The sequence below is a fragment of the Stegodyphus dumicola genome, chromosome 1 (assembly GCF_044657685.1).
Source record: "Stegodyphus dumicola isolate Sdum_Otavi_A_Nest chromosome 1, ASM4465768v1".
NCBI lineage: Eukaryota > Metazoa > Arthropoda > Arachnida > Araneae > Eresidae > Stegodyphus > Stegodyphus dumicola.
Window position 1 is genome coordinate 251,527,485 of NC_140768.1, and position 26,781 is coordinate 251,554,265.

Below are 26,781 nucleotides of genomic sequence, written 5' to 3' on the forward strand. Positions count from 1 at the left end.
CATTTAGAAGTATCATGATCGTTTAGACATCATTATCTCCAAGAAAATCTGAATATCATACATGCCATCAGAATACCTTACCAACCCAAACTATAGAAAGCTCTTAAATTTTTGATAGGTTTCTTAAACTTAATGCACATGAAAACACTCATTTCTTCACTGATTTCTTCTGGAATCACTAGGGTCAAGAACTTTGCTTTTTGTAACGTCAGTGAATAATGTTATATTTCCTCATTAAATCATTCAAATATCGCATTAATTTTAAGCATATTTTTCCCCAATTTAAAAGATGTTATAAAAGTTTTATAAGGATTGGTTGGAACCCACTGGGTTTCAAGCAGGAATTTAGATATTGCTTCATACACTGACTACCAATAAATATTTGGACACCTATGCAAATGACGATATCTGCGGTCCTAAGGTACTTCACCGACTCCGCCGGTATATATCGTGTAGGAAACAGCATCGGCTTTAGTAGCATGCAAGATGCCTCGCATTTCGGAGCTCTCTGATTTCGAGAAAGGTATAATTATCGGGTATCACAAATGTGGCCGATCCTTAAGGGACATATCTAGCCATCTGAAGTACCCAAAATCAACAGGGGCCTATGTGATTAAGAAGTGGAAGGTGAGCGGTGATTGTGGGAATGTGCCCAGAGTCGCCAGACCAACGAAACTGGTAGATAGAGACCGACGAGTGCTGTCCAGAGAAATTCGGAAGAACCGCACCCAACCGATGGCCCTCATCCGCGAGGAGATTCAACAGGCACTCGGGAGTATTGTTTCAATGAATACCATCCGTAAGGAAGCACATCTGCTTGGTTTTCATGGTCGTGCTGCTGCCCATAAGCCTTTGATCACAAAGTCCAACCGCGCTGCTCGGTTAATGTGGTGCAAAGCATTCGAAATTGGACCGAAGATCAGTGGAAACGGGTTCTTTGGAGTGACGAATCAAGGTTCATCCTTTACCGTTCGGATGGCAGGGTCTGGGGCTGGCGTCTACCTGGAGAACGTCTCCTGCCAGAATGCATTGTGCCAACAGTCAAGTTCGGCGGAGGTGGAATTATGGTCTGGGGGTGTTTCTCCTGGTATGGGCTGGGACCCTTTGTCCCCACTCATGGTAACCTCAGTTCCGATGCCTACTGCACTATTTTGGATGACAATGCGCTTCCTACGTTGTGGCAGTTTTACGGGTTGGACCCCTGTTACTTTCAGGACGACAATGCCAGTTGTCATGTTTCGACGTTAACCAAGGCTTGGTATGGTGCCAATGGAGTTCATCGAATGGACTGGCCTGCCCAGAGTCCAGACCTGAACCCTATCGAGAACCTCTGGGACGAGCTGCATCGCCGAATTCAGGGGTGCACTACCCGTGCAAAATCGGTGAAGGAACTTCTATGCCTTCTCCAAGCCGAGTGGAAGAAAATACCACTAGTTGTCATACAAAGACTTGTGAAAAGTATACCCCGGAGGGTCCACGCTGTAATTACCTCTCGTGGAGGCTCTACCAAATATTGATTTTGAATAAAGTTAGTTTTTCTTTTCTATCACAGGTGTCCAAATACTTATTGGCAGTCAGTGTTGTAATTACATTTGAGTAGCTGTCACGAATATATAACATAATTGTGTTCTGTCTACGTATTTATTTGGGTAGATTTACCTGAAAATAATGTCTTTCAAAAAGTCTTCAAAACTGAATGAGTTGTTCTAAAGCCGAATACAGCATATTCTGTGAAATGTTTCCAACCTAGCTTCCTCCTTCAAATGTTTCTTTCTCCAAATATGAAAACTCTAAGTGTGTTTACAATCATAATCCTTAGATCTCTGATATAATATGATGTTTATACTCTACCAGTTAAACTTAAGGGCGTAATGTAAATTATCGAATTTATGGATTGCATTTCTTCTTGAGATATTCAAAGCTTTAAGGTCGAATTCTTCAGTCGAAACTCTTTTTGAGTTTTCATAAAGGAGTCTTCGAATAAGCAGCTCCATTGCATCATTGTGATTATGTGAAAATTGTTTCATAACAAAGTAAACCCCAAGTCTGCTATTGTTACTAGCATTTGCTTAAGGGAGTTTTTTCAGTTATGGTGACGATATCTTTATTTTAAAAATATCTGGTGCCGATTGGTATCCTATACTATAAACTACTGTAAACTTGAGAAAGAATAAGTAGCATACCAAAGCTATTCATTCTGTTAATTTCTCCAAACCGTTTAAATTGATATTATTACTTATTTAACTTCCTCATCACTTATTTAGCTATTTTTCGTTATAAATGGATATTTTATTCTGGTATATATTTTTTTTTTTATTTAAAATTTTTTCATTAGTATAAATACTTACTGAATCTTCTGACTGATGAATTAGGGCTTACTTAAATATATAGTTAAGTGAACAAAAGAGAGTCAAAAGGGTTACTTATAAAAAATGTATTTGCAGAACTCTGGATGCAATACACAGATGCTCAGCTTATTTGCATAAAATGAATGTGTTTGAAATTACTTTTCCTCACTCTCCCCAGAATTTTCTTGGAACCTAAGGAAAACATCTTTACATTGCTACTTGATGGATTCTGAATTTTCTCTCTAGAGAGAAAGTTATTACTTAAAGCCTTAGGTTGTTTATTATTTGGAAAGGTTTCATTTTCGATTTTTACCGAAAAACTTATTTTCAACTTCCGGGTATTTTCGGAACTTCATTTTATGCCGGATATAGCTCTGAGAGATTTTATTTACTCTGATGAGTTTCCCAAGGTAATTTCACGTTTCATATGCATGAGAAAGTAGACATATGTGACAATTTTCAGTAAACTGAGATTAATTGTATGATACCAAATTGCTATCCAACGCTTCTCACCAAAATATCAAAAAGAGGAATAAATAAAACAATTGATATCTATTTATACGTTAATTTCTGTTTATAATCGTGTGCCAATATCAATAGTGACTGTGTATCATTAAATTATTATATTACAAAAAGTCATCCTGCCTGCTATAAAAAAATTGTTTTCAGTAAACTACATGTTTATAATAGTATAACTTTCATCAATTATTTTTATGCTACTGTTTCGTGTGGCGAATACAACAAAAACATTCATGTGCAAATTTAAGATTACATACCTAACAATAATGATATTCGATAAAATTAATAATTATGAGTCGAAGTTTAGTTAAACATCTGATTCTAAATGTGTTTACATCTGGAAGGGAGTCAGGAACATGAAATCTTCCCTCAAATATCATGAAACGTGACCGTTTTGGTAATGCTTGTGTGATGGTATGAGGAGGAATAGGGATTCATGAATATGTGCCACTGCCCGTTTTCAAAAGCTGATCTGTGATTGGCCAAACATACTGTAATGAGACCTTATAACCTTATATAAGACTTTCCAAAGTTGCGTATGGATATTTTTTTCTATGGACGTTAATCTCGTCCAAATCGAGCAAACCACGTTAACGATGTGAAGTTATATATGAATTTCACACAAGTTCATAAAAGTATAGTTTACTTAGACTAGAAGAGAAACACGCTAATGTGACAATCAAAATCGTAAAAAACAACCTTATATTTAGCGTAGGTATAATGAAACACTCAATCGATTTCGAGGGCAGCTAAAGGTCCCTCCTCATCAGGAGAAAGAAATACTGTATTTCTTTCTCTTGATGAGGAGGGACCTTTAGCTGCCCTCGAAATCGATTGAGTGTTTCATTATACCTACGCTAAATATAAGGTTGTTTTTTACGATTTTGATTATAGTTTACTTACTGTTTCTTACAAATTCGTGAGTTCCTATATGAAAATATAATTTTGGACTTGAGCGTAGACACCTGAAAAGATTGAATGTCATTTTACGTTATTCCTTAGGCAGAAACTTTAACGTTGTTTAAGAGTCAAACTGAATTAAAAAATATACACTCTTAGATGAAAAAAAAAAAAAAAAAAAAAAAAAAAAAAAACGAACGACGCACCAAGAAGGAGTTATCCGAACGGGACGAAAATCGGTAGAAGTGATGTACATGTACAGAAAAACAAATTATTATAGTTTGAGAAAAATTGGATGATTTATTGAAGTGATAGAGCTTCACAAAGTGAAAAAAGTCAGTAACGCTATTTTCCACCTCTGACCCTTATGCAAGCAATTATTCGGCTTGGTATCGATTGATAGAAGTTGCGGATGTCCTCCTGAGAGATATCGTGCTAAATTCTGTCCAACTGGCGCGTTAGATCGTCAACGTCGCGAGCTGGCCCTGCCCATAATGCTCCAAGCGTGCTTAATAGGAGAACGATCCGGCGACCTTGCTGGCCAAGGTAATGTTTGCAAGTACTAAGGCAAGCAGCAGAAACATGTGCAGTGTGGGGGCGGGCATTATCTTGCTGAAATGTAAGCCCAGGGTGGCGTGACATGAACGGCAACACAACGGGTCTGAGTACTTCGTCGACGAACCGCTGCGCTTTAAGGTTGCGACGGATGGCAGCCAAAAGTGTCCTATTATAAAATGAAACGGCAGCCCAGACCATCACTCTTGGTTGTCGGCCTGTCTGCCGAAAGACAGTCAGGTTGGTACCACACCGCTGCCAGGGGCGTCTTCAGACTCGCCTTCGCTGGTCATCGGGGGCTCAGTTCAAAGCGGGACTCATCACTGAAGACTATTCTACTCCAGTCAGTGACATTACAGTGCGAATGAGCCCGACACCACTGAAAACGGGCTTCACATTGTACAGAGGTCAATAGTAGTCTGCGCAAGGGGCACCGTGACCCCAGCCCCCTTTCTGTGAGCCGTCTAAGAATAGTTCTTGCGGTCACTGAAGCACTAGTTGCACCTATAGTCGATGATAATGATGCATCTGGGGCTGGGAGTGCCGCTCTGACGATTGCTCGGTTTTCACGTTCGGTCGTTTCTCTAGGCCTACCGCTTCCTTCTTGACGCTGTGTACGGCCATGTTTCACCCATTCCTGCCAACATCGTCTAATAGTAGCATCGCTCCTGCTCAAATGTCGAGCTATTTGCCGATAAGACCAACCGGCTTCTTTGTGCTCAACTACACGACCTCTCTCAAATTCTGACATCTGCGCATATCCTTAGCGCACCTGTATGCGAGGCATATTTACTGTCTACCAGAGTACACAGAATGAAATTGGTGAAGAATTTATGACCTGGAATCGTAATTTCTCCTCTTAAATACCCTGCCACTTGCGCAGATCAGATGCGCTGTAGCGGCATCCGTTTATTAATTCGCAGCCAAAATGTAAAATTTTACATTTTCCGTCGAATCCTGTATGCATATGAATTTGTGCCCAATTTGCTTTCTATCTTCTCGATGCGTCGTGGTGCGTTTTTTTTTTTTTTTTTTTTTTTTTTTTTTTTTTCGTCTAAGAGTGAGTTTAAGTTAAAGTTACTTTAAGTAAGTATACATAATATATACATAATATAGTTAAGTCTAAGTTTACTTTAAGTAAGTATACATAATACGCTAAAATGTTTAAATTTTTAAAACATAGTTTGCAAAAAGAAATTATTAGAAACGTGTTTTCCAAATAAAATTGATTAACCTTTTTTCAAAATTAATGTATTTTTTCATTGCCTAATTATCTGTACATTTTCAGATAGTGAAGATGATGATCGTTGTAGTTGTCATATTCGCAGTTTGCTGGCTTCCATACCATGTTTATTTCTTGGTTGTCCACCATTTGCCGTACATTATAGAGGAGCCATACGTTCAGCATATTTATCTATCGATATACTGGCTGGCTATGTCCAATGCTTGTTATAATCCTTTCATTTATTGCTGGATGAATAGCAGGTAATTTATATTTATTACTTTATGTAAATGTGTCGTTGTGTTACATGTTCACCCTGTAAGAAGTTAAAAAAAATATTTGATTAATCATTTGAAAAGAAAGCATTTTTATAATATGGTGACAATTTTAAGTTATCAGATATCACAGATCTGAACTATAGAAATATAAGGCCTACAAATAAATTATTTTTATTTCTGATTCCATAAGTCTGCTATTCTTTAATGATATCTAAGCAAAAATTTGATTCTTCTATTGCTTACTTTGGTAACGGTACCATTTGCTGACGATATAAATGATATTTATGAGAAGTAAAGAAAAAGAATCAATTGAAATCTTTCTTCTGTTCAAAATTCAAATTACTTTTGAAACAATTCTCTATTTATGTTAAAATTCCTTTCCCCTAATGCATTAACAGACGCTGAAAGTATTAGTAAGTTACGATAAAAATATTCTTTTCCAACAATCTTATACTTTGCTGATGACCATTAACTCTTGGGACTAATGCTAAGATATGCTTTAACTTTCTTCCATAGTTCCCCTCATTTTAAATAAATACATAATAATTATTTTTGTGCATTTCGAAATATAATGTACTTGATTTAAATGAATTCATTTCCTCTTTATCGCGATTTTATATTCCTAAAGTGATTGTATTTTATTTAAAGATAATTATCATCTTTTAACAATGAGTATAAAAACATTATATTAACAGGTTTTAGGTTCAGCTCATTCATTGTTATTTTATATAACATTCAGCCATAAATATATACGTAAGAATAATGTGATCATTAATTATCATATTTAATTTTTTAAATCATCAACATATATTTTCCCTTACTTTCTATATTTCTGAGATCTCGTTCATTATCCACTAATCTCATTCCAGTGTTACTACAAAGTTGATTACATAAAAATTAAGGACTCTTAAGGACTTTTAAAGACCATCAAAGAAAAAATTAATAACCTATCAGCAAATCAGAATTGAATAAAATAAAACAATTATCTATAAAACCAACTTACCTTTTGTAATATCATTTTAAGAAAAAACAAATGTATGTATGATGCACTATTATTAAACCCAATCTAATGCTTAAATGCAAAACAAGTTTAAGAATGAAACCAATTCCCTAAAAGTTACCAAGTATATAATATTAAATTATAAATATAATTTCTTGAAAACTGTATAAGTGTATTTTACACTTATAACAGTCATACATATTTCAAAGATTTACGTAATCATTATTTATTTTCTTTTAATATTCATTCAAAACTATAGTATTTACGGGCAAGCCTTTTTCCGCTGATGCCTGTCCATGTGCAAGATAAGAATCATTTTTACAATATTCCATACTTTTGGATAGTGAAAATAAGGAGTGAGGAATGCGTCAAGAGAAAACGTTTGGAGATCAAAAGTATAAATTTCATGTTATTTTGTTTTAACTTCTTTGTCTAAAAACTCTCCAAACTGTGAAAGAATTTCATAGCAGTCGCCTTGTAAAACACGTTTATTTTCTAATAATATCGTTTGAATTACTTTCATTTTGTTCTGAGCTTTTTCTAGATTTTTAGCCATTAATCCTGTGTCTTTCATCTTCGAATAAAAGACTACTTTATTGGACATTTGGCCATTGTGTTAAGTTATTGATAACACCCATTGCTGACCTTGTTTCTAATAAGAAGTTCAACCTCTGAAATATCCTTCTTGAGGCATCTGTCTTTCTTTAACTGATCAGAAATGAAACTCAAATGGAATTTACCTCTATCATTATAAAAATTTGGATCATCAAAAGTAAATTTGCAAATATTTTCTTGTTTAATTGTCTTTCCATATTCAGCCTTCAGAATTTTAAAGTGCTGAGGATAATTATTTACAACTTTTAAGATATCTTCAGCGAAAAAAGGTAATTAGTGGTTGATCTCCTTAATAATGTTCCAAGAAAGGAAATGACATTTTCGACAGAGAGAGCAAAAACTTTAATTTTATAAGAAATGTTTTATATTTAGTTGCCTCTACAACATTTGAGAATGATTTTAATGACTTTTTTTAACCTCTCTACTTCAACATTTTTTAAATACAGCAGCACGCTATAACAAATTTCAATAGTTGTTTCAACTGCTGGAAACGTTTGCAACCATCAATAAAAGCAGAACATTATAAGAGGCTTTTTTAACTCAGATATACTTAAAAATTCCTCACATCTTGCAGGAGAATTCTTAAAAATCCAATGTAAAGAGGATAAGAACGATCGAATATCGCATATAATAACCCAGCCAGTGGATGACATCCCATATTTATAAGCGTTCTTAAACATATATAAAACATATGTCCCTAATATTAAGCATTGAATTTTATATTCCTGTATCAGGCCCTGATGCAATAATTCATGAAATTTCCAGTTTACTTCAGCACCATTCATTGACATTTATAAGAATTTTCAATACGTTGATAAAATTTCGATAAGATTAATTCACTTGTCACATGCCTTATAAATGGAGTTTTTGCCCTAAAAATTCCATAATATTTCTGCATCTGTAACTTCAGATTTCAAAATAAACGAATTAATTTTACCATTTTCTACACTTATTAATGTCGGATTAGCAGTTAGATCTTTTTCTGAAGTCGATGGTTCTTCTGACTTGATAAAATTCATGATACTGTTAGATGAACTTATGCAGTTGAGAATAGACCGATGTTTTGCACGGGTCCGTGACACTTAGCTGACAGGACACTTAACCGACATCAGTTAGCCGACAGGACATTTAGCTGACACGGACACTTAGCCGACAGGATATTTAGCCGACACGGACACTTAGCCGATAGGTCATTTAGCCCACACGAACAGTTGGCCGACAATACGTTTAGCCGACAAGACATTTAGCCGACAGGGAAATTTGCCCGACATGACATTTAGCCGACATGACCAATAAGCCGACAGGACATTTAGCCGACAAGGACGTTTAGCCGACAGGATATTTGGCAAGTTCAATATTTAAGTTATTTTTTCATCTTTCAGTAAAATTCATTTTCCATTCTTAAAGATTTCATATGTGCTTTTAATTATTGTGTTAATTTAGCATTGTTTGGTATGTATCGTGCTGTTTGGTGTATATTTTCCAAATTGAAAAAGCGCTGAAATTTCTCCTGAGGAAATATGAATTAAATTTCGAAAGGAAAAAAGAATTTTTTTAGCTAGGTACGGCGGTCACTTGATTATATTTTAAAATGGGATCTTCAAAAATTATCCGTAAAGCTCCTTCATTTAATCAACTGACTTCCTTTGAAACACCTTCACATCATTAATATTTTTTCTTGTTTACTTGATGATATTAATTTTCCAATCTCGCTCTTCCAAATGCTTTCAAATTTCTAATACCTTTACGTTTCATTATATTTTACTCGATTTCCTTTCCCTGTCATGAAAAATCTGAATAATCCAATAAAAATTATTGTTATTCTTGAATTATACTTTTTATAGAAACATATGGGCTCGTTTCGAAATATATATTATTTTGTTATTAGAAACAATTAAAAAAGAGAATTTTTGAAAAATGCAAAGGTGTAAATTATTTGTGACCTCTATAGTGCGATGTTCATGCCACCATTTTTTGAGATAAAAGTTCTGTAACATTTTATTGACCACGCCTCTCGCTTAAAATACTTACGTAGATTAATGTTTATAGCACTAAATTGGTGCATTATATTTATTTTGGAAGTAAAATATTCTTTAAGATTTTGGTTTATTCATAACTAAATACATTTTTGCAAAAACTACATTTTCACTCTTCATATATCGAAAACGTTGCTGATATGAAATTCCGGACGTGGGAAAATCTCCGAAGAGAAATCGGAAGAAGCTGTGGAAGGAGGGCCACAAATCAAGCAGGAGAAGCAAAGCGAGACATCCTGAAAAACAACCGTAGTGTGGTGCCATCTATCGATGCTAGATTTAACTAGATCAGTCATGTAACTAGATAATATTATGTACTCTGTTTTGAAAGTCGCGATGTGTAATTTTCAATATAATATGTTATATTAATGTCTTTCGTAAAAAATGTAATTTTTCTGAATATCTGTTAAAATATATAAATTTTCATTTCATTTTTCATTAATTTTTTTTTTTTTTTTCTCTTTCATTCTTCTCTTTCTCGTTTTTGGTTTAGCTACATAGTAATCGGAAAATTTTTAGTGCCAATTTTCCTGAATGCATTTATAAAGTGCTTGCTTAAAAAGGAAATTTTCATTAGAAGAGACTGGTTATATATTATATGAAACGCTTTCTCTACTTCTTTTAGGCTCAGCAGCGGCCGAGCGGTGAAGTTACTGAACACTGGCAGTTCGGTCCTAATTTTGAATCCCGCGAACGGAAAACCTGCATGGGTGTTTTCGTGGCTTTCCTTATGTGTAACATGTATACGAGCTAGTTTTCTTTAAAAAGTCCTCCACGAAGGTATCTCTCCCCTTAGGCAGATAGCCCTCTGGCTTTGCCGTAATTACATAAACAAAACATTCGTCTGTTAGGTGGCCGCAGGCCACGAGGTACAAATTTCCGTGCTGGAGCCCAGATTAATTAATATGCGATGCCTAACCTGTAAATAGCATTCTGAGGGTATAAATAGAATTTTAGAAAAAAAGTAGTTTCAGTGTGGCGAGGAGTAGGACGAATCCCTCTACTTCCTGAGAACGGAAAGGAAATTTCATTCATTTCAGAGGAGCGAAACGACATTATACGGGAACGAATGTGGTGTGATGTGTTGAGCAAAGTAGTAATGAAATGTGAACGTATCAGAAATCTGAAAGCATTGAGAAGAGCGAGACTCATTGTCAGCTTAATGTCCTGTCGGCTAACTGGCCGTGTCGGCAAAGTGTCCTGTCCGGTAAGTGTTTTGTCGGCTAAGTGTCCTGTCGGCTAAATGTCCGAGTCGCCTAAATGTCCTGTCTAGGCAGTCTATAATAATAATGATATAGTAAAAAATAGGAAAAAGAAGAGAAAGAAGATACAGATTCATATAATAAACTTTATCTGAAGGAACTATTATGAACTGTTATAAATTATGACTGTTAGCCTACTATTATTATACCATTTATAACTTCTATAATTATATCTAATAGATATGATATCAATCAAAATATCAATATACTATTTATACTGTTATATTATGTGTTATATTATACTATGTACTATTTCGAATATTAACTTTAAAAATAAACCGAAGTGTATTGGGACTATACCTACATTACTTATATTAAAGTACTATTACTTATAGTAAACATTGGTTGTCCCACTACATTTCCACCTGAACCTGAACCTGTCTAGGCAGTCTCAACCACGGATGTATATAATTTGGCTTCACAGGACTAGAGCCCGAGTATTGTACTCAGTTAGGTTCAGGCTTGGCAGGGACCGTACTGGTACTGTCGTGTCTGTTCCTTCGACTGCGGTGGAGCTAGATCGGAGATCGTCGATCGAGTCCCGGGGGTGTGACCCCCTTCAGTTCTCGTGGCGGAGACTGACAGAGTGGACAGAGCAGAAGATACAGATTCATATAATAAACTTTATCTGAAGGAACTATTATGAACTGTTATAAATTATGACTGTTAGCCTACTATTATTATACCTATTATAACTTCTATAATTATATCTAATAGATATGATATCAATCAAAATATCGATATACTATTTATAATGTTATATTATGTGTTATATTATACTATGTACTATTTCGAATATTAACTTTAAAAATAAACCGAAGTGTATTGGGACTATACCTATATTACTTATAGTAAAGTACTATTACTTATAGTAAACATTGGTTGTCCCACTACATTTCCACCTGAACCTGAACCTGTCTAGGCAGTCTCAACCACGGATGTATATAATTTGGCTTCACAGGACTAGAGCCCAAGTATTGTACTCAGTTAGGTTCAGGCTTGGCAGGGACCGTACTGGTACTGTCGTGTCTGTTCCTTCGACTTCGGGGGAGCTAGATCGGAGATCGTCGATCGAGTCCCGGGGGTTTGACCCCCTTCAGTTCTCGTGGAGGAGACTGACAGAGTGGACAGAGCACCCACAACAACGTACGTTTTGCCAATGGAGTTGTATAAAGCCGGGCGGAGACTGCAGGGGTTGTGCCCGCGAGGATGAGGTCCCTTGGACCGCAGATATCTAAACTCTGTATAGGTACGCAAGTCGGACCTGGGCTGGAGATCTATGTCGTCTGGTGTGTCGGTCGGCTAACTGCCCTTGTTGGCTGAAAGTCCTGTCGGCTAACTGTCTATGTTGGCTAAGTGTCCCTGTCAGCTAAATGCCTTGACGGCTAGCTGGTGTCGGTTAAGTGCTATATTGGCAATGTCAACCACACTTTCCCACTTGTAGCAACCATGCCGCTTAGCAGCCTTTTTCTTTTTAATTTATTAATCTTCCGTTTAGTTTATAGCTTCCTAAACTTTTCGATAGTGACTTTTCTTAGGAACTATCACTTGTTTTATTTTCCAGTATTAAATAAGAGCCATTAGTTTAATACCAAGAGCTCAATTTCAGTCATTATCTCAACAAAGTTTTATATCAACCAAATATTTGGTAATTCTTTAAAGAATGTGACAATCAAGTTCAATATTATTCTTTTAAAAACAGTTCTTTTTACAAAATCTTTAATTGATGTCTCCTTAAGCTTCGAAACTTATTTTGGAACTGCAATTTTTCCAAGTAGAGTTACCGAATTAGCGCTTGGCGACTTAACACTGAAATGGAGCTAACAGATTTCAGGCGGAATAAATAAAAAGGCCGTTGCATAAATAAACTCATAATCTCAGTACCTCTATGCATATATGAAAAAGAGAATATACTCTCTAAAAAGTGACCAAAAATTAATTTATGGCTTAATTCAAACAGACGCAGAAACCAAGTTAAACAAAACAGTATAAAAACAAATAAAATTTCAAAACGGAACTTGCCTTATCACGTGAATTTTCAGTGCTGACTCTCCCAGTATAGAAAAATCAGCTTGTTTCACATGAATACCATATTTAGCTTTATGAGGATTATCATCCATTAATATGCGGGCTTTATAGTCACGCTGGTGAAGCACACAGTTTATTGAAAAGGCACTTTCCAAGCATACTAAAGCATTTACTGCAAAGCAAACTGAACGTTGCCTAAAACAGTAATATCCTTCAGATTTTGCTAGAATCTTCCATAGTACACGGACTGACTTGAAAACTGCCTCAACAGCCAAATATTAGTCATTTTACTTTCATTATTTGACGTGAAAATACTTTTCTAAAAGAACGCTTCAGGTTATCAACGCTATTCCTAATGGCTTTGGAGCAGTTGTCACCTTTCAAGTATAGATATTTTTAATTTTGGAAAATATTTTCAGAATCCCCCTTCCTTTTCTCCTCATATATTCTGCTCCTTGAAGAACTTCCGGATTCATTAATAACCGGGAGATTTTCCTGACCTTTAACTTCCCTGATTCTGAAGGTCACGCTTTCGTCAAAAATCTGCCAAACTTGTTGTTAACCATTTGTTTGGAAAGCTTGGGTGAACAGCCAATCGGGCACTTCGAGATTTTTGCGTTAGTGTGGCTGATTGTCTTTCATTATTTGCAAAAAACGTTTGCCAAAGTTCGCGAATTTTTCGCAAAATGTGCCACTTAAAATGGCAGTCACTGGAATTGAAAATAAATGTCCGATGAGTAAAATTAAGGACCGTTTATACATTTTTACCAAACTTATGGACATTTTTGGACCGTTTTCGAAAACCCTAAGGATATTTAGGGCCATACGAACACTGCATTCGTAATCATTCACCATTTCGGCCGGCCCTTAAAAACCGATTTTGTTTGTTTAACAGTTTTACAACTAATGGATAAAATAGTTAAGTTGGAAATTGTGACTGAAAGTTATAGCTTTACTTGGCTATCTCTGCGAATAAATTGCACGAGGCTATGAAAGAGAAAGAATGCGTGAACTTAAGGAACTGAATTCTTACTTTAACTCTTGATCTGAGCTCTAAACATAGCTTTGTAGAAAACAAAATTTCTAACAAAAATATGATTTACTGAAAACCACCTAGAACTGAAGAAAACTTATCATTTTAAAGGAACATTTAGAAGATCAATCTGCTTAGGTAGAGTTACACATCTCTCATTGTTACCACACGGCTTGCATTGGACGTATTCCGCACTCGACAATTAGGGAATAGGGCCATTGACATGTAGAATACCCGTAAAGTTCTCTAGGTCTCTCTGAGAGAATTTTGTAGGGTCCACTTGACTACTATAGACTTGACCTCAGATTTAGAATCTACTCAGCTGCTAAACATGATATCTTCTACAAAATCCACTCAAATGCTGGCTTTGACCTCACCTCTTCTAAGAACTCATCCTCTCTGGCCGTACTGGCAACCCACCTACGATGCTTGGCACGGCTCTGCTCAAATCCGTACTGCGATTCTACAGTGAAAATTTCGCCTATTCATACCTGTGATAGTTACAAGACAAGGCAGAAATTAGACTCATTGCAGAGGGCCTGGACACTTGCAATTACAAGATCATTTACAACAGTCCCGACAGAAGTTGCGTGCTTACTGGCTGGTGTACCGCCTCTATCACTACAGTTTAAATTTACTTATGACAAATTTTATCTGAAATATGGTATAAAACGGATAATAATGTATGAAGATAAAGCAATTACCAGCGAGGCTTTTTTAGAACATGATCTGACTTCAAGCCATCCCAGCGAATATTACGGTACGATAAAGACTATATTTCAGCTGGAGAAATTGAAATTTATACATATGGATCAAGGTTTGCGGAGAGCATCGGCTATGCCTTTGTTGTATTTTCCCACGGTGTTTAAATTGATTACAAAACGTTTACTTTAAAGCCAAGAAATTCAGTTTATCAAGCAGAATTGTTGGCACTTAAAATGGCTTTATCCTGGATAAAGAAATTATCCTTGGGGTAACAGGGTGATCAGCGAATAAGCCCTGATTTCAAAATTAAATATCTCTACAAGAAAGATCGATAGAATTATGCGGCAAACTGTATGTTTATAAGCAAAACTGTAAAAATAGTGTACTAAAGTTTATAAAATTTAGTTATGAAAATCGTTAACAGATGGCGCTCTAATCGCAATGACCTATCAATAGCCTTTAAATTGTGCTTCGAAGTCGAAAGTGATCAGTACAACTGCTGGCTAGTGAAAAGAGGCTAGCGTAGAAAGTAAAATAATGTATTCCATTGAACAACGTGTATTTTGGTTCTAGAATTTCACCAATTAGAACACAGTCTTACGGCAACACGTTGCAGTTTCCGAAACCGATTCAATGTTCAAGTTGGACTCGATGCGAAAATCATTCGCATGCTCATCGCGAAATTCGAATGGACTGGCAGCGTGGCTGATGATCGAAAGGGAAATGTTGGGCCTAAACGAACTATAGTCACTCCTGAAAATTCAGCCAGTTTCTCGATTTGTTCAGCAAAATCCTAGGAAAAGCATCCGACGGATTGCATCAGAAACAGGTTTGAAGTACACGAGCACACAAAAAATAGTTAAAAATATCCTACGGCTGTTTCCATACAAAATCCAAAGTCATCACGCCACACCCATGAAAGCTGTGCAACAAAGGGTTGACTTTGTGAATCAGATTCTAACAATGATCGACAATGACAGATTTCATGTGAGCTGCATCTGGTTCACAGATGAGGCACATTTTCATTTGAATGGAATTGTTAATAAACAAAACTGGAGGTTTTGGGGTACCGAAAATCCTCATTTGTGTGAAGAAAAAGCACTGCATTCGCCAAAAAGCAAGTTATGGTATGGGCTGCAGTATGCGCCAGAGGCATTATCGGACCCTTTTTCGTACGAGAAACGATAACTACTGAACATTACATTACAATTTTGGAACAATTTGTCAGAACTCAACTAGCGTTGAAGGATCAACCACGTATCGACTGGTTCCTGTAAGATGGGGGCTCGATTGATTTAAAGACGTGTATTTTTAAATTTCACGTTATTTAAATTCATGTATTTTTAGGTTTCATATCAATTAAAGACGTATATTTTTAGACCACACGTTTCTCCTAGACGTGAAAAATAGATTCATAAATTTAATTTATCATACTAATGAACCAAGATTTTAAGCAAATGCTTTACATGCAAATATCTAATACTATTTTACATTTGTTGCATAGATACAGAAATATTATATGATGGATTTGAATTAACATTACCCTTAGTCAGCATAAGAGCTCGCGCATGCACTAAGTAATCACTATAAATCGTGAATTGCTTTCTTTAAATATACTCATATATTTCAAAATACATATTTTTAAGAGTTCATCATTGCTCAAAATTTAGAGAAATGTTATTTTTTTAAATTTTTTTTAACAGAAGTGACACAAATCGGTTACAATAAATACCTTTGCTTACGTTTGATTATGTGCTTGAATTAACTCGTATTTCAAAGCATTGTTATACATTTATTTATATCTTGTTCAGAAGCCCTATCTCGAAAATTTTGAATAGAAACTATCACTTATATATTTTACAATTAAAGCTTTTTAAGCAAACTACGAACACTAATTTTGCATCATATTCTTAAACATTCTTATGTATAAAAGTACCACCATAAATTAGTATAAAAATTGAATAATCATTGAAAATCTTTGCTGCTGTGTAATTATCACTACACCAATAATCCTAGGAATTTGAATACCAAGAAGTTTGATTTTTGAAATCACGCTGAAGTTTTAAAGGTATACTTCTCATATATTTTATTAGCTTCTTATTTTTTCCCTAAACTTTCTGCGTAGTTATTTTATAAATCCTGTTTGACCCTTATAAGCATACTTATATTTAAAAAATTAATTAATTATAACTATATTTCTGTTCTAAACAATTGCTTTTATATTAGAAATATTTTATGATTTTATCAGTTTCTATGTTACAGTACTGCGTTAGCTTAACTTTCATATCTGTGCACTTCACAAATTATCCAGTTTTGAAATCTTTTATCATTCCTGGGTCTTTATTTATTCTTCTTTACGTAGTACTGCTTCAGTTATTATTGAAATAAACTGACGAATGTATAATTATGACTTAATCAATGTAAAATCAATGTATAATTATGACGGATTTCGTAATAATATTTTGGCTTTCAAACTATTACTGGTCTAAATTGTTACCTACCTAAAAATATACTATTTTTATAAAGTTCGCGCAGATTAGTGAAGGATATTTGTAATATTTGAATTTCGCTGCTAGAAATTGTTATCAAACTAACTAGAGAAATGGATATATAAAATTGGCAGTACTCGAGTAGAGTAGTTCATGTTGTACATCAAGGGGGATGAAAGAATCTTTCAACTATTTGGCGAGATGTCTCATTTTAAGCAAAAAATGCTGGGTATCTTTGATCAGAAGCTGATCGCTTCTAGGCTACTTCAACCTTTTCTGTCAGAGTTCCTATTCTACAGTCGAGCTTTTATCTCTTATCAGTATGGTACTAGGAGGTATACACTTTCAGAGAATTTAAGTTATTGATATTGACGCAACGAATATATCTATGAGAGATGCCAAGCAAAGCATTCTACCACTGTTTTCAGGAATGATGAAACTACTGGAACAAGTGTGTTTTTCCACGGTATTTACTTCGACGATGACTAAATAATAGGTTTCTATATTTCAGAAAGAATTGTTCTACAGGCATTTTTCGAGCACTAATTGAAGATATGAATGAAGAATATATTAACCTAGAAAATTACCAACCTAAAAAGAAATATGACTGTGCTTCTTAATAATTTAAATATTGGTAATAATATTTATTAAATGTCGTTTGCAATCTATGTAATGTGTCTAATTGGTAGTTTTTGTTGGCATTTTTCTATTGATGCATCTAATAATATATATTTGTACTTTTCTACATTATGTGAAAAATCGGCAATAGAATATTTGTTTTCTTCCTGGGGAATAACAATGTGCTAAAATATCAAAACTTTAATTTTTGCAATAAAACTCTATGTAATATTTTGGACTGCAATCAAATATATGATGATTTAAAATAAATGAAATCAAAGAAATTTTCATAAGGCAAATGGAAGGTAAATTGAAAAATATAACTTTAAAACATATTCCTCAGAGCCGAAATTGTGTAAACACTAATCAAAATAATGAAGTGTTACTTAAAATATTTATGCATAACCTTTTAATCTATTTCAGATTCCGTCTAGGTTTAAACCATAAGAGTTTAAATTGCATGTATAACCTTTTAAACATTTTCAGATTCCGTCAAGGTTTTAAAAGCGTTTTCCGCTGCTGCAAATGGAAAGAAGAAAAGATCAATCCTCTGGAGAAACGGAAGTTCACTGCTGTTCGTCAGAATACTGTCAACGGCGTGATGGCTCTCCAAACGGTAACGGAATCTCTAAGTGGCAGTAATCCTCTTCTTTACAACAAATGCATCCGTCTGGAACGATTGTCTAATCTGTGAATTTGAATTTAAAGAACATAAAATCTTTTCAAAGAAGATTTTATTTCTTGACATCTGAAGATTGATTTTCCTGTTGCATATCAATGGCCGAGTAGAATTTCATTATTTCTTGTTCTTATTTTTATTTTAAGATTAAAATAACATTCTGAAAGTATCATGCAGAAAGCATAAGGTCTCTGTCGCATTAAATCATTGAGTCTAAAAAAGGGAATGATTAAGTTTTGCTGGTTTGCAAGTACAAAATATAAAACAGTTAGCAAATATCAAGTATATGAACAAACTTACATACAGTTTAGCAGAAATATGTGTTCAGCTTGATAAAATATTAAAATCTAAATAATATATTGGGATTTCAGAAAAAGTAGTCTATAAAATTATAGATAAGGTAAAATCTTCTTAAAGATGATTACATACTTCATTCATTGGGAATTTACGATTTCACATTTATTAGTCCAACAACCATGCCTCCTCCGGGATTCGAGCCCAGGCTCTTCGGCATCGCAGTCAGCTTCCCTGACCACTATACTGACTGGGCAGCCCCGCCCTGTATTATATTTGAAGAAATTAAATAATGAAGCATCTGCATAAATATATGTATGTTTCTCGCATTGTGATAAAACAACGGTACCTAGGGCCATCAAATTTTAATGACGTAATCCTAATGCGAATATAGGCATTTGGAAACAAAAATTTGAAATTTGTTTTATTATCGATTTCATATTTTGTAAAAATTTAACGATTTTTTGATTAACAAACTCAAGGATTTCAAAGCGAGCGATAGCAACGTTGTACAGGAAAAACATTTTGATCTCTAGCGCGTAAAATTGTGTATCGGAATTCTAGATATGCTCAGTCTAAAATTATTTTGGGATATCGCTCTTGAACTGAATTTTATGGTTTAAGTGCGAAGAACATGATATTTAATAAATAAAGGTAACACACAAAATGTTAATAAAACGCCCCTTTGGACGTAATTTAAAATCTGAAACCTTTTAGATATTCCTTTTATATTTTAAATTAATATTTTTAAAATTTTTTTCATAGGACGGTTGATTATAGTTCATTCATTCAGCATTTATAATTTTATTTTTAATTTATAATTTCTACTTTGCTTTTAAATTTTTAAAAATTAGTCAGGTAGTTATTCAGAATCATTTGAAGTTTGAAATTTTATTTCACACAAACTATATTTTATAAAACCAAATTTTTAGAAGGTTAAATACATTTTGTGTACATAATGAACTTCTACTCTAGAAAAATTAAAAAAAAAAAAAAAAAGAAGGAAAAAATCAGTTTTTTTTTGCCCTATGCCCATTATTGCAAACATCCTAATAAAGTATTATGTATATTTATTTATTCATTTATTATTTAAGTAAGTTTCATGTTCTGTTTCTTTCAATCTGACTTATGATCTGATGATTACGTTCGGTATTAACACAGAGGAAGAACATTTATTTACCGAGTAAAAAATATCAGTAAAAACTAAAAAAAATGCGTACTTTAATTAAACAATTAAACAAACAAAAAAAAATTAATGTAAGTAAATAAATATTATTTTGTGGTGTTAAGTTTCTAAATGATTTTTAATAAGTAGTAATTCTTGACAACGTTTAAATAAAAAAACTAAGCAGTTTGCGGATTACACCTTTGTTTAAACCATTTCACATCAAAAACTGCGGTAGTTTAAAAAGTAATAATTACGCGCTATCGGTGATTATTTATAAAAATTATTTTAATTCAAAATCAAAATCATGTTCCGAAAATAAAGAAGTAGAAATAAAATATATTAATAACTTCAATTTTCCCATATCAACTAATTATTTCGGATGTTCATCCATTTAAAATGTAACGCAGCCATATTTTAAAAATTAGTTTTCTTATGTAGGATAATTATACTGTGAGAATACATGTTTTTCGTTTTAGTATATGCAATAAAATCTTCCGAAGTTGGTTTGAGAAATTTGAATTTTAGGATGGTTTTGTTTTAATTGAGTTTATTACCTTAGAGCCTATGGCTGTCCGTAATATTCGGTAATATTATTTAATTCCGGTCTCAGAAATATGAGATCAATGAAGATAGGTGGCCGCTGAGAGAGCTTTCAGCGTCAGTACTCTACAACAATGACTCAAGTTATTAGGAAGACTAAAAAAAATATACAATGTAAAATTTTGAAAATAAAAATACGTTCGGCATTAAATAAAAGAGCAAAATTGAGTAAAAATTAGTACGTGACAGTAGAATAACTAATTGCTGAATAGAAAGGAAGTAATTTTAAAAGCTAAAGCTGGTTAAAAGGAAGCTTTACGAACTCTTTTTCCGATATTGGATATATATTAAATGTTTGCAAATTATTCGGTATTTATTGAGAAGCAGACTGTAAATAAAGTGATCTTAACTTTCGTAAATAAATACTAGTACGTGTAAACTTTTAACAGTTTTATGTGTAATTTATCTGTAAGTTTTTCAAATTCAATCAAGCATAATCGTTATTTGCTTGAAAATATAAATATCTTGTCAGTAAAATGTCCTGTATAAAATAAAAGTGATAAATTGTGCCAAAGAAATAAAATAAGAAAGCTATTTTACTACTAATTTTCAATCAGCATTAATTTTAGTTATAAATAAACATAGTAGATAAATACTAGAATTTTAGCCTTTTTGCTTTTGACATTATGTATTACTTTAACATTACATATTTGCAAATCAAACTTTGATTTGTATTTAAAATTGTTATAGGCTTATGAATTTTATATGAAAAATATGGTTAAATATTTTGTTCGATTACATTAAGTAAATTCAATAATTTGTGACGTAATATTTACCTTTACATATTACGTTTAGCAGCCTATAAATGTTAGCCTTCAATAAATTATTTTTATTTCTTAATATAAATCGTTCTAAATGAATCAAAATATACTTAGTGTAAATTATTCAAAAATGTCGGATTTCAGACAAGGTTCTGTGATTAAAACATATCGATAATTAATATTTCCTTTATATAATCACCGTATTGTGTATAACAATTTGTATATAATCAGTCAGATTTCCATAATTCATTGTTAGATTTTATGTAGTCATATGTATGTGAACTATTTATAAATGAAGCTGTAAATATATTTTCTGCTTTAAATGTAATGCTGGAACAACTATCTTATCTATACGAGCTTATTTGTAATGTCTTGATATCCAAAGATAATTTTAATTAAGGGAATACGTTTGATCAAAAAGTACATGAAGCAGCGTTTTTGAAACTATGTTAACCAAACTTTGTCTTCAAATAAAGGCTCATTTTCGAAATAACTGTCTTTATCAAGTACATATTATTTAGTATCAAAGCCTCTTTTCCTTTTATAAACATTGCTTGCAATTTATTTGTGGAATGGCTCAAGATAAATTTTTTTTTCATTGAATCATCTTTAAAGTATCCTTTCATTTAGTTTGGTTTATTTGACTTTGGCAAAGTACTCGAGCGCTAGCTACCTAAAGGAAAAGATGCCTTCGTGGAGGAATTTATAAGAGAAACTGGCTCTTGTACACGTTACACTGGAGGGAAACCACAAAATCGTTTTAGCAACCAGCGCGTTTGCCGGGATTCGAACCCCGGCCTGAACTAACAGCATTCAGTGATTTTGTCACTCGGCCGCTGGTGGCTCTAAATATCCTTTAATCGTTGGAAATAAGAAGGTTACATAGAGCCCAACTAGCTGACTATGGCACCTGAAAAAAAAAGAGCGTGAGTTCTCCGCAATGTAGAAAAGTTGCGATGATGCAGAATATATATGTTTTCAATTTTCAGATATCCCCCTTTATTATTTTTTTCAAAAAATCATAATTATTTTATTTATTTCTTTATAGCCATTCATGAGAAGCCCCGAGATTGGTTTAGTTGATTATGGAAAATCACACTAGAGCTATCTACCAAAGGAGAAGGATGCCTTCGTGGAGGACTTTCTAAGAGAAACTGCGTTGTATATACGTTAAAAATGGGGGAACTAAGAAAACACTCATGGAGCCAGCTAGTTCACCTGCAATCGGAGCTACCAGTGTTCAGAGATTTTACCACTGGGTCGCGGATGGGCCGTGAAATCCTGAGATCTAATTGAAAGCCAGATGATCGTCACTTTCATAGATTTTTTAAAAAAATAATGCTGATTGGAGTTTCGGTACATTTACTCCTTGTAAAGACATTAAAGGAATGGTATATTCTCTTAGAACTGTGAAATTATTTTAACTTCCGCATACTTTCGTTCACATACCTGTCATAAGAACATTTACTTGGTCTATTGCACATTTAAGAACTAAAACTGCAATTAATTAACGGAAAAAACCGTCGCTTACGTGAAAATATATTACTTCAAACGGTAATCCTGGAAATATTTTCTTTTCCTTTCAGAAATGAAGAAATTTACACCTTTCAAAATGTGCGTTGTCGTTATGGTGTCTTTGTGGGCTAATCTCGATCTTCTTTAAACATTTCTGAATGTTTATATTTTTCTATGTCTTTTAGTAGACAGTACAAGAACTGCTAAAGTATTCTATGTAACTATCGAAACAGAACTTGTACAAGATAAAGAACCTCGTGTAAATGTTCAACGCCATTTCAAAAGGTTATCATACATAAAACACTTAAGGTACTTAAGGAGCTGCTGAAATCTTTTTTAACCCATTTATGAAATATATGAAGAATGTTCCACTGGCTTTCCAAGCTACGACATACGAAACAGTACTTTGAATGCGTCACCGACATATGAATGCTCTTCAAGCAGGTGCGTCCTTTAAATAGACGCAGAAAGTTAAATATAACTTTTGGCGTTAAATTGCTTATTAAAACGAATTCAAAAATGGATAAATCAAATGAAAGCCCATGTCTTGTACTTTTTGATCAAGTTGCATGCAAATATACAATAATTATTACAGTATTTTGATATCTAACTGTATATGTATTGGTACTGAAGTATTTTAATGTTTAATGTGCAAATTGTTTTAACAGTTCTTAGTAACTTTAACTAGAATCTTACTATCTCTAATTACTGAGATTATTTCCGATTGTGTACTGGAATATATGTATTACTGTGTTTTATGTGAAAAGTTCAATGTTTGTATTTTAAAAACATAAATTATAGAAACTTCTATAGGCAATAATGAGTTTCATTTGCTTCTGATTTTTTAGTTATTGTTTCCCTGTATTATATTTAAAGAAATTAAGTAATGAAAATCTACATGAATGCATGTATGTTTCTCGCACTATGAAAAAAAAGTTACCTAGAGTCGTCAAATTTTGAATAATATAGTTGTCCTTCACCCGAATATGGGCACATGGAAACCCGAATTTAGAATTTATTTTATTGGGTCTATTTCCATATTTTGTAACATTTTAACGAATTTTTGGTTAACAAACTCAACGATCTCAGGGCAAGCAATTTCAACACTATACGGAAAAAAAAAAAAAACATTTTTATCTCCAGCGCGCGAGACTGTCTGTCTGAAATTCTAAAGATATGTTGTTTTTATGTTGTTTGTAATATAAAATATGACAGCTTTCAGATTTTTTTCTTTTTATGATTGCATATTAATTCTACACCCATTACCACAAGAATATGTTTTCGGGTGTTGTTCGGAAACTTATATTTTAGTTATTATTTAGTGATATGATAATCTTTCGACAAATATGACAAACTAGATCTTTATACAATGTTAGGCAATTAATTTAGGAAAGGGCATTGTAAAAACTACAATATTGGACAAAATTAAATTTTCGTGATATTGCACTTTGTATCGAAAGCACTGCTCATGAGGCTTAAGTTGTCACCTTGCAAATATCAGAATTAAACACCTTCATCTCAAAAATACTTTTCGCGGTGGATTTGGAGATTTTAAAAATTCGTAAAAGTTTTGCTTTGGAGGAAAGACTTATTTTTTTCCTTAACTTTCGATTTTAAATTATCATTAGAATGACGGCAAAATACGATGTGATAATGTAAAGCATCATTTGTTTTATATGTAAATTCTTTCTTGTCAAATTAACTGTTTTAATATTACTAAGATTCAGAAATATCTTCTACCGTAGGACTTAATTTTCTTTATTTTTGATGTAATGATCAATTTTAATATGCCAGATAAAAATTCGTGTGTTAACATTTCCACTCTGAGTTTTAAATAAAATATCTCATATAGGCAACATGTTTCTTACTATTCTTAATGAACGAAGAAGCAGCGATATGATTTTAGTAAAAAACATGAATACCCTTCTTTGGAAATGATTCCTATTTCCATCCCGTTCTCTTTATTTAATCTGATTTGAGCAAAAGATGTTGGTCATATAAAATTTTAATGCACTAATGTATAATAACTACAGTTTATTTCGAAGATGTTTATAAATTAAGATAAACAAATGAATCATTTTAATAATTAACAAATTTGAGAGCATTTGATTTAAATTCTGAATACTAGAATTCTTTAATGAAACTTAGAGTTCTAGCTATGCGGATATAAGCAATGGAAAACTGATTTAATTTCAAAGAAAGCAGAGCATTTGAATTTGTTTATGATGTTCTGCTGCATCAACATAAAATTATGTTTATCATACCTGTATTACTGCAAACTGACTAAAGCACAGTTAACTTTCAAAGATATTTAGCAAAGAAAATGCACATATAGCATATTGATACGTAACATTTATTGCATTAAATTGTTTTTTTTTTATAAAATATATAATGAATATTGCTGGGTATCTTATGCTCATTTAATTTTTTTTTAAAATAAACTTCTATAACAATGCTTTAAATTTAAATGGCAAATATAACTAATAAAACGTAAAATCTTAGAAATACGAGAGAACGGCAAATAGTGATTTTATCCTATGTCAGTTCACATAATGTCCTCTATAATGATGTTCTCAAAAACATAATACTAACTGTAACTGAAACGAAATACTGATAGTTTGTACTAGAAAGCCTTTATCAGACTGGTTTGTTGGATATAATATAGTTTGCACATTCACTGAGGATACCAATAAATTTAAAGCAAATTACTTAATAATATACGAGACATTCAGATGCATAATTTATAAAGTCTATACGTTTATGCATAGTATATGTTTATTTTATATTTACATTAATTACATTACATTGCAAAATTACATTACTTGTATGGTATCAATTTACTGATTTCTATAAGCTAAAGTTATTTAAAGTGATATTTTTCCTTCTCATATTACGAAAAAGGGAGGCACCATATATTATCATTATCATCTGGCTTTGTATTTAGCTGAGTTATTACACCCAACACAGTTTGTTCATTCTCCAGAAAGTGTTAATTATATCCATAAACGTTTTCTTTCCACTGGAAGAAACATTAAAAGCTTCTAGGTCTTAAATATTTTAAAGCCATCAGTGCTACTTCATAATATTTTCGAAAACATACATTTTTAACTAATGAAAATTCCAAAGACTGCTGCACGTGCTAGTCTCGTATTGTTATGATTACATTTCTCTTTTAGAATTAACAAAATTCTTAGTTTTAAGTTGAAACAAAATTCTTAGTTTCTTTTATTCTATTGGTTTAGATACCAATGCATTATGCAATACTGTATGTGAACATAAGAGTAATGCAAACATATTAAAATACGTTACATCCTACGTATTTTTTTTTTTTTAAATAATTTAACTCCGATTTATATCACGTGTTCTCAGCAAAATCTAATGTAGGCAAAATTGTAAATCATTGATAAATTCCTTTATTTTTCTTTAGACATTTCGAATTTAGTGGAGAATGACCCAATTTCCATTCTTAATGCAACCTTTTAAATTTGTATTTATTCTACATATTTTATTTTAAAATAGGTTGAAGAAGAAACATTTTACATAGAGTGACCAAATATATTAGACTTACTCATTGCATTCAATATATTACTGTTATATATCACAGCAAAATATCATTGCTAATTAAATTCTGTAAAATACACTCATTTATTTATGTAAATGTGTATGGTACATTCATATTTGTTTATGATTGTAAGGAGGTCAAAGTTAAAATTTTGTTTATAAATATGTTAAAAAATGTGTACTTGTGTGAAATGTTATATGTAATATTTATATGTATATAAGAATACAATAAAAATATTACCCATAAGACCTTAAGCAGTGTTCCATTCTTATATTTATAGCCAGTAACATCAAACTATTCTGGTACTTTAAAATCTATCTCATTTTATTGTTACAAAATTCTAACGGATACATTCCTAAAAGTCAGCAATAATTACATCAGTACAAATTTATTCCCCTAAACACAGCTTCACATAAAATTTATTCTTATTTAAATGAAACTGATGTAATCCTTCCAGTACAAATCTCAATAAATTGGATAAGAACAAACATCGGAATAGAGAGCGAAGTAAATTTCGTTAAATTTCGTAAAGAATTAAAGCCCATTTACCAATGTCTGTAAATAAAATTGAAAACTGAAATACGAGATTCAAAT

At 32.9% G+C, this 26,781-nt stretch overlaps 1 protein-coding gene across 1 annotated transcript in view; it reads left to right on the top strand.

Moving 5' to 3' along the window:
* LOC118192439 (tachykinin-like peptides receptor 99D) overlaps positions 1 to 26,427 on the top strand; it is a 434,504-nt gene extending 408,077 nt beyond the window's left edge. The window contains exons 5-6 of the mRNA XM_085827297.1: positions 5,611 to 5,807; positions 18,095 to 26,427. Of these exons, the coding sequence (XP_085683423.1) occupies positions 5,611 to 5,807; positions 18,095 to 18,302 (405 nt within the window). The 3' untranslated portion in view covers positions 18,303 to 26,427. The remainder of the gene's footprint in view (positions 1 to 5,610; positions 5,808 to 18,094) is intronic.
* Positions 26,428 to 26,781: the final 354 nt, after the last annotated feature.